We start from the raw sequence: 9,746 nt of genomic DNA, 5'->3' as shown, positions 1-9,746 counted from the left end.
AACTTTCCAAATTTTCATACTAAAATATATTATTGTATTAATACAAACTACAGTATTATACACTACACTGTGTAATAAATAAAGAAATATAAAAATAAGACACATAAATATAAAAGTTTTCTAAAACTAAAAAGGTACATATGTCAGTAAGAAGGGTATTAATACTGCCAGGTTTGGAGACATACAGTACAAAATGTTGCACAGATCTATAAACTAAAAGAAATAAAATAATACTGATAGGTAAAAATCAGCTAACATTGTTAATAAATGGGGTCCATAATAACTAACATTTGAAAAAACTTATGAGCCAGATAACATGTCATGTATGTGTCTGAAATTAAAGTAAACCGATAAAGCAATAAAGCAGATTAGAAAATTTCCCTTGTAATTATCGTAGAGAAATTCTGCGAGTCAGGTATTAACCAAAAATACCACCAAATACTTAAATAATGAAAGATACCAGTGTTCTTACTTCTCTAATGGCTGAGTGTTTTTTCCCCCATGATTAGATTAGAAGTTTGATACAAATCAACAAATGCTAGTTATTGTAGGCCACGCATTGGAGAAAGGCCGGTGAGAGCCTTTGTAATACTGATAAATGGCACTTACAGCACACAGGTCTTGCATAAGGCCAAAGGAGATACAAAGCTTCATATCATATCCTTCATATTGTTACTACATACTCAAAGCACAATTACAAACACTGATTTTGACGACTTTGCTGTCCTTACCGGTATCAACACTGTCAGTCCCTGCAATCAGAACTCAACAACAATCTTTTCAACTACATTTTTAACCACGTGAGTAAGAAACTTCAGTTCTTCTATCATCTGCTTTCTTAAGGCTAACAATACACTTTAAATGATAATATGCTCTACTACAACATCTAATGTTATAACCGCTACCTTTTAGGTTGAATTTACAAAGGTAGCCAAGCACTGTTAGAGGTTTCTGCAAAAGGGAATTCTGTAGTGCAGAAGTTCTCACATTTCAAAAACATAATAAAATAATGAAGCGGATTTAGGAAATGTTTTGCCATTAAAAAAAAAAAATCATATAAATCTCTCCCAATTGTACAGCTTAAAAATTAATCAACGTAAGAATGAAAATTAATACTGATAAAACAAACAATGCCAGATGCTTGTCTAATAAATCAGGTTTCCTACAACCTGTTAAACCTTCGCTTCCAGAGTCACTGTATTTTTCTAATCTGCTTCATGTTACAAACTTGTTCCTAACTTTGAAAACTGTGTGAAAAATTACTAAGTTTGAGGTTCAGGCACACCTGGATTTCTTTTTTTTTTTTCTTTTTTCTTTTTTTTTATATATATATTTTTTTACACAGTAGTGAACAGAAATCACAGTATGCAGGCTACCGTGTTTCCATGAAAAGCATGTATAATATAGAACGAACTTCATTACCGATTTATTCTTTTTCATATAGAAAAAACTATCATTTAAGCTTCATTTGTTTTTTCTTCTGACACCTGCCCATTGCTCTGTATAACTTCTGGTTCTGCATTGCTTGCTCGATTTACGACGTCATCGTTCTTGTTACCTTCAGTTTTCCCTTCCTCTTCTTCTTCTTCTTCTTCTACTTCTTCTTCCTCCTCTACATCTTGTAGTTTTCTACATTCTTTTTCTTCCTGAAGTCCTTCTACCTCCTTGTCTTCCTCCTCCTCTTCCTCTTTTTCACTGTCTTCCTCTTCTTCCCTGGTTAGACTCTCTCTCTCATCGGAGTCGATCTGCGATGGCGATGCCCTGGCACCCGCATGCTCGCTGCTGAGCACCTCCTGTCCCACCTCCTCCTGCTCCGTGCTGTCACGCTCCTCTGCCTCTCTTTTGCAATAGGAGTAGCGATGATTCATGTGTTGAGAGTATGACCCCGAGTGTGAGAAGCGCTTTCCGCATTTGTCACATTGGTAGGGTTTCTCCCCAGAATGCAGTCGCATGTGTTCGATCAAATGGTGTTTGTGTTTGAAGGCTTTTTTACAGATTCCACACTCATGAGGTCTTTTACCTAGAAAATAAAGCACACACACACACAGAAGGATTCCTTAAAGTTAATATTTTAAAAAAATCTGTGCTGCTGCTTTCATTATAAAATGCTGTTGGTGAATGTATTATCAACAGTGAGTAACTGTGTTAAACAGTTTGCTCTCAGCATTGTCAGCCTGGGTTACTTGCATAGGAATACAAGGTACAAGGGCACGTTGTTAAGCTATGAATGTAATTTGTAACTTTCTTATGAAAAACAAACATCAAGAGATAAACAGATTCTCAGATGCAACTCAGAGCACAAAACAAGAGTGAATATAAATAGATTAGAAAAGGAGGCATTTTTCTTGCAATAAAAGGTATTCAAACTTAAAACCATTTCTGCTCTTCTATACTGATGGGAATTTAAAATCAATGAACTTCCACATTAGCTTTCATGCGCAAGTCCTTGTACCATGTCACGGGTCAAAGGAAAATCATTCCAAAATCTTGCCTGGGACAGGTGAGTGCCTGACTGCCAACTGCCAATTGGCATGTATACCAACTGGAAAAATCTGCTTTGTTTCATCTACTTCTCTTCCTGCTCTTTTTTCCAGCTTTCTCCTTGCCCCTTTCCTATTTGCCTTCCCTCTGCTGTGTTTAGAAACTCTTATAAAGACAGCATGGACCCAGCTATGTTATCTTGATTCCAACACTCCAAGTTGTTCGGCAAAACAAACTCATTCAGCTTCCGCCCAGACAAAAAAGACCCAGACAATGAGACAGTGGCTTGCTGCTCGTGCTCCACATCACACTATGTCAAACAAGCAGCATTTCTGAACACTGCACTTCACTTAAGAGCAGAATGGAAAGCACAACTGTGTTATGAAAAGGAGGATTAGAGAGTCACAGAGCAGGAAGGTATGAAAATAGAAGACAATCTTAATGTACACAAGTCGAGAGTTTTAAACAAATGGTAAAGACCAAGGGGAGCCTTTTATGTTTTCAATTGTATGTTTGAGTAAAATGAAATAAAAACATTAACATGCAGAAACATAATGTAGAAAATTAACCAACAAGAAAAGACATTTTTGAAGAGATCACTGAAGAAATAGAAGGGTCACACTTTTCAAAAAAAGACTGAAGATACCAGAACTGGAACTAAAAAGAACAATTATGAAAAATTAGAAATAAAAACCAAAGCCAAAATGATATTCCTTTGAGATTACATTCTGTGTCCAGTGAATGTTTAGTAAGTTCAGATAACTGAAAATATGGCTCAATTGGAGAACCCTTCATGCTGAGTACACTGGCTTTCAATGTAAAGTATCATACATACACATGGTCCTTTTTTATAATTTGCAATTTTTCTTTATTTAAAACCAGGCAAGGTAAATTAGAAATAATAAATCATTGATTGCATATTGTAGCACACAGATGATCGTCCATGAGCCAGATGGAAGAAAATCCCAGTATTTCTATTTAGGGTTTAGATCTTACAAATTTAAACATGGAATTGCAGTTCTGTCAAATAAGTACATAAAGCATGGGTTCTAAGCAAGGCTGGGCACAGATGATAATAAGGATTATTATACTTCCCTCTGTTCTTACAACGCTTTCTGAGAACTGAATTTCAGTTGAGCTTATCAGTTTCTCAGTATCAACATAGCAAAGAATCTGAAACTGCATTTCCTAGTACATACCTGTGTGTTCATACTTATGTCTCAATAACGAGCTGCTCTTCTGGAATATTTTGTCACACAAATCACATGCATACATCCCATTTTCTGTCTTTCTCATCTTTTTCTTTGGGGGTGTTGAATCAGAATCATTTTGATCTTCTACATTCGATACTCCTTCTGAGCTAGTGTCCTGCCTTTCGTCCTTAAGAAAAAGCACAAAGAAGGTTGGGTTCAAGAAAAAAAAAAGCACTGGTGCAGCACACAATTCATAAAATATAAGCTGAAGCTGCACAGATGTTTCCATTCCATTCAGTAAATGGAAAAACAAAATTATTTAGACTTACATAGTCGAAATCTTTCACTGCACCTATCTGCTCTGTAGACCCCGCCATCATACAGATGCCCAATCCCCAGTGGGGCCGACTGTAATCATATCCACAGAATCACCAAGGTTGGAAAAAACCTCCAAGATCACCCAGTCCAACCATCCACCTATCACCAATATTTCCCCACTAAACCACATCTCATAAACTTTTACACACAAGCATTCTCATAAATCTTCAAGGTTTCTTAGTTTCTGGTACAGAGAAGCCTGCATAAAATGCTGAACAGACAATTTTAAAGATTTAATTAGAAATGCTAAGTCTTTATGTGATCCACTTCTGTTCTGCTATGTCTCTGCCTCCATGTGTGTAGGTAATGCTCAGCAGGACTGAGTCTTGTTATGTCATGTCTGGAGGAACTCAGGGAAGAACAGAACAGGAACAAAGTACGATGAATACCCATTGTAAGTCCAGTTGAAAATACTTCTGAATTTTGTTTAAAGTGCCATTATGGTGTAGGACAAATTACCTGCTCTGCAAGCTAAGAAAGCACAGCAGAGTGAAGAAGGTATCAAGAATTTACAAACAGTTCATTTTCTGGATGTTGGGAAAGGGGAGATAAGGAGCCACCAACAAATATACACTGTGACTTTACACTGGTTTTTCATCCAGAGAAATAAGCTGTCTTCAAAATATTGAGCACTGATGTTCCAGAAAACCCTTCTGAATGGTAGAATTTAGTGAAGAACTAACTTGTCCATGCACAGAACTAGATTGCTGCTGTCAGTCTGGACCTACATTGTTTGAGCTGACCAGCTTTGCAGAGGTGTTAATGGTGACATCTATTACCCCTTAACAAACAAGAATAATGTTCAGGATAGGTTTGTGCTTACATTTTCTCATAGAATCACAGAATGGCTTGGGTTAGAAGGGATCTTAAAGATTACCCACTTCCAGCCCCCCTGCCACAGGCAGGATTCCTACTCAGCAGCTCAGGCTGCCCAGGTCTCCATCCAACCTGGCCTCAAACATCTCCAGAGATGGGGCATCCATAACCTCTCTGAACAGCCTGTTCCAGCGCTTCACCATTCTAAATATTATTTAATTTATTTTGACAATTTTCTGTAAATTTCGTAAGGATACACCATGAACACATCATATACAATGCACAGGAACACAGAGACTTCAGTTACCTGATTTCCGTTGGCTTGGGTCTGTTTTGGTGGTGTTTCCTGAACTGCAGGACTGACTGTAGTAGAGTACGTATAAGCCACCTGGGGAATCAAAATGGTTTGCTTATTGGCAGCAAGAGCTCTCAAGCATGGAACACTGTTCTGGTCAGCAATGGCAACAATTGTAGGTAACTGGGCAGTGACTGTAGGTATAGCAATATTTATGGGATTGGCACTTGGTGGGATTACATTTACAATAGGATCAGAGTCTGTAATACTGTTGTCCTTTTGTGGTTCTTTTTTTGCGCAAGTTAAGTTCAAAGGTTCTTCCTGGACAGAATAAACACTGTTCTGGTAAACACTAGTTATGGTAGATCTTTCCAACAGTTCTCCATGTTGCTTTGGTAGTGAAAGGTCAAGAGGTTCAATTTGTGGCTCTTCTTGTACACCCTCTGCTGTGTACGTATAACCCTGTGAATTTCTGGATGAAGAAAGGTTTAGTGGTGATGGGGATGGCGTGCTACTGCGCGAACCATTCTGAGTTGATCCCCCTGATGAAGTCTGAGATTTACTTGTATCGGCCGGATTTTGTGAGCTGTTTGTGCTGTTCTGGGGTTCACTCTCATTTGTAGTTGCTGCTTGATCCTCATTATCTGTGGGACTGCTTATTTTAACTTGTTCGGGAGAGGATGGTCCAGAAGACTGCACAGAAATTTGTCCAGCTTGCATTTTTTCAAACCACTTTTTTACCACATCCAGTGGTAGGTTTACGGAATCGGCTATTTTTGAAAGCTCTTCTGCGCTTGGCTGTGCATTTAATGCATAATATGCCTTCAGGAGCGATAAAAGGTTCTTTAAAGGGGGCTGACCAGGAGATAAGTTGTTCTCCCCAGTTTCTGATGGGACAGGGGAGCTGGGCTTCTCAGCTTCTGTTCCACTGGACTGAGGAAGCTGAGGAGGATTTTTTGTTTCATAGTGCTTTAATTCTTGAAGTGCATTAAGATCTCCTGGACAGTCATCACAAAGAAGACAAGTGCTATCATTGCTCTCTCCTTCGAAGTTTTTATCTTTCTCAGACTTCACCGTAAGATCTTCCGGTAACTTTTCATTTTTGCAACTGTTTGTAGGAACAGAATGTTCTTTTTTTAGATTTTGGGGAACAACCTGAAGTTGACTCGGCTGTTCCAAGCTGTAGTTGATGATAATTTTGGTTGTCCCATCTTGGTCAACCAAAGGAAGACTGATAGCTGAAATGAGAGAATGGCCAGCTTGTTGTATAGATGCATTGCTGATTGTTTCTTGTTCTTTGGATGCAAGATTAGCGTGATTGTTTTCCAATACTTGCCTTATTACATTACCATCCACTGCCACCTTAAGTACATTTTGAATGTCACTTAAGTTGATGCTTATGGGGGACACCAGACCCACTGTTGGCAGAACAACAGCTTGCACCACACCCTGAGGAGAACTGGTTGCCTGCAATGGGCTACCACCACTAAAAACCCCATTCTGCAACGGGGTCGAACAATTAATTCCTGAAGCAACCACTATGGGCTTGAATTCATAATCCACAGGTTCAGTTTTAATTTGGTTAACAGGAAGTTGCTCTTGCAAGGGTTTATTTTCTATCTTTTGTCGTATCTGTGGTCTTGCTGGGCTACCGGGCGATGCAGAAAGGGAAGGGGAGGAGCACTGAGACGTCTTGAGCCCTGACCGAGCACGACCATTCACGGGCATCAAACCAATGCACTTCTTACTGCTTATGTGTGAGCTGTATGAACCAGAATGGGAAAAACGTTTCTTGCAGTTTGGGCACTCATATGGCTTCTCTCCTAAAGATTAAAAAAAAAAAAAAAAAAGAAAAAAAGAAAAAAAGACATATGCAATAGTTTGCTAGGTTACAATGTAGCTTCATCAAACAATAGTAACTAGAAAAGAATATATTAAAATTACCCCTCAGGAAAGGGGCAATTTTTCCCCGTAAGGAAAGAAGTCCTTTACACTGAATTCAAGACCAAGAGCAGTTATATAATCTATAGCTCTGATCCCAGGGTCCTGCGTTAAGTTTCACTCTGACCCAGAAGTACATACAGAATGGCACCTATGTGATCATGACACATTCCAGTACTTTCTCGTAACTGGCTACATATCACATAAATGAGTCTGTGTGGTACTTGAAGATTTCATTAAACTCCATTCCAGTAGTAACACTACTAATGTCAGAAGAAGCATAAACCACTTCAGAAAAAAACAACAGAATATGCTTAACCAAAGAAAAACTATAAATGGCATAAATGCAAATTATAATTAAATAAAGAATTATATACATTTTATTGAATCAAACTCAAGTACAATGTACCCGTATCTTCCTAGAACACTCATCAGCTGAGTAAAAACAGGCAAAGTTTAAGTAAAGGGAAACTAGACACATGCATGAGACAGATGAACATTTGCCTTCAGAGATGTACCCCAGCTTAAATGGTTGGGAAGATGCACACAATGATGCAATCGTGACTTTTCAGGATCTGGGTTACAGAGGAAGAAGAAAGAAAAGAAGGAAGAAGAACAGCTGGACTGCATCAGACTGAAAAGCCTGTTGGCTAAAGCCTTCCCATGCACAGGAGCAGACGCCACGCTCTGTGGAAATGAAATGAAGATGATGTTTCCTGAGCAAGAGCTTCTAAGTGTACTTAACTGCTATTATCAAGGCTGATACCAACCAATAAGAAAGAAAAAGATGGCCTAACGCCTTGTTTTCAGACTTACTGCTAGTGAGTAAAATTGGGTCAAATAGAGAAATTGAAGCATACTTATTATTATATAATATTTATAAATACATAACATTATAAGTTAATTATTTATAAATTGAAGCTGCTGTAACAGGGTATGACAATCTCACATTTGTGCCCTGAGGCTATTTTAATCATCATGTACTGGGGAAAACAGCAGCCACAGTAGGGAAGTATAGTTGCTATATCCTGATTGCTATCAATTAAAGTTTTCTAGAGACGCTCACAACTAGCTAAGTGGTCTGCAAATGTTGAGAAAAAACAGACAAGCGAGAAAGACCAGAAGGATGCCCCATTTCTTCTGCCACACGTGAAGCTTCTTTAAATGTCACGGCTCAAGTTGCAAATGTAAATCCTCTTGAGTTATCCTACATACTTTCAGTGCACAGCTGAAGGCTGCAGTCAGTAGGTACAGAGTCTTAGAGAAAGACAAGGGAAAGCCTATTTTAAACTTACACTTACAAGACTGATATTGCATCAAAGTTATACAGAGTAGGAATGCTAGCATTAGTACATAATTCAGTGCCTGTTTTATTTACCACTGTGGATTCGTAGGTGCTCCTTTAGGTGATGTTTATATTTAAAAGCTTTTCCACATTCAGTGCACTTGAATTTTCGATTACCACTGGACTGCGTCACATGTCTCTGCAAGAAAGAATTTGCAATTATTGCAATGAACAGCATACTGGAAAAAAAAGCCTGTATTTTCACACAGTAACAGAGGAAATGTAATACAAAACTGAAAATAATCACAATTTTCAGAGACTGAAATTGGCAAGTGCTATGCATGAAAAAGAAATAAATCAGAAGTCAGGTTAAAACCGAACAATATGCATCTTCTGAATAAACCTGGTACAGTAAAAGGGAATAAAAAGTATTTGCTCCTTCTCCTAACTTCAGGTGAAGCCTGCACTGACCCCCTATGTAAGTTCCAACATATACACAGATTGAATGTGTGAAAGAAAAACCGAACAAAAGCCCAAGCCCACCAACCACAGAATATGTCACAAAAGACAGAGAAACATGAAAGTGTATAAAAGTCTGTTTAAAGTTTAATCAGTTGACTTGATTTTTCCATTTACATGTTTGCAGTACTTGGCCTGGAATTACTTTACGTAATGGTGCCACAGGACTGCTCAAGAGAAGATGGCTCAGTGATAGAAAAGGTGCTCAGTCAGAATTAATTCTTAAAATAAATTAAAATAAAATAAAAACCTAAGTTAAAATATATAACAGTATGGAGTTCCTCAGTATGGAGCACTACAGTTCTTCACTGTTTGCACTGATGCTCTGTAATTATTTCTGTCATATTTCACCTTTTGAGAGCATTTATTATCAAGTTCTTTAAACTTTGACACTTAATTTAGCTTTATCACCGTACTAGATTCAAAAAAGCAGAAGTGAAGAAAGATGCGTGACATGTGTATATGCTAGATATAATTTTATTACAAACTTTATTATCTATTAATGTGTGCTTTTTATGACAAAAATAGCACGCGTGCTAAAACTTGGAGTTACTTAATTACTGACACAGAACGGCATGGGTTGAAAAGGAGCACAATGTTCATCTAGTTTCAACCCCCTGCTATGTGCAGGGTCACCAACCAGCAGACCAGGCTGCCCAGAGCCACATCCAGCCTGGCCTTGAATGCCTCCAGGGATGGGGCATCCACAACCTCCTTGGGCAACCTGTTCCAGTGCGTCACCATCCTCTGTGTGAAAAACTGCCTTCTAATATCTAATCTAAATCTCCCCTATCTCAATTTAGAACCATTCCCCTTCTTCTATCACTATGCACCGCCG

The 9,746-nt window shown here is 38.3% G+C and overlaps 1 protein-coding gene across 1 annotated transcript in view; it reads right to left on the bottom strand.

Annotated features, from left to right (window-relative positions):
- Window positions 1–1,319: 1,319 nt before the first annotated feature.
- Window positions 1,320–9,746, bottom strand: part of ZEB1 (zinc finger E-box binding homeobox 1) — a gene marked incomplete at its 5' end in the record, with an annotated part of 103,780 nt that continues 95,353 nt past the window's right edge. The window contains 4 exons of the mRNA XM_079538462.1: window positions 1,320–2,020; window positions 3,681–3,861; window positions 5,176–6,986; window positions 8,483–8,588. Of these exons, the coding sequence (XP_079394588.1) occupies window positions 1,458–2,020; window positions 3,681–3,861; window positions 5,176–6,986; window positions 8,483–8,588 (2,661 nt within the window). The 3' untranslated portion in view covers window positions 1,320–1,457. The remainder of the gene's footprint in view (window positions 2,021–3,680; window positions 3,862–5,175; window positions 6,987–8,482; window positions 8,589–9,746) is intronic.

Source organism: Tetrao urogallus (assembly GCF_951394365.1).
Source record: "Tetrao urogallus genome assembly, chromosome: 7".
Taxonomy (NCBI): Eukaryota; Metazoa; Chordata; class Aves; order Galliformes; family Phasianidae; genus Tetrao; species Tetrao urogallus.
The sequence above is the reverse complement of the archived record's forward strand: the minus strand, read 5'-3'. Positions and strand labels throughout refer to the sequence as shown.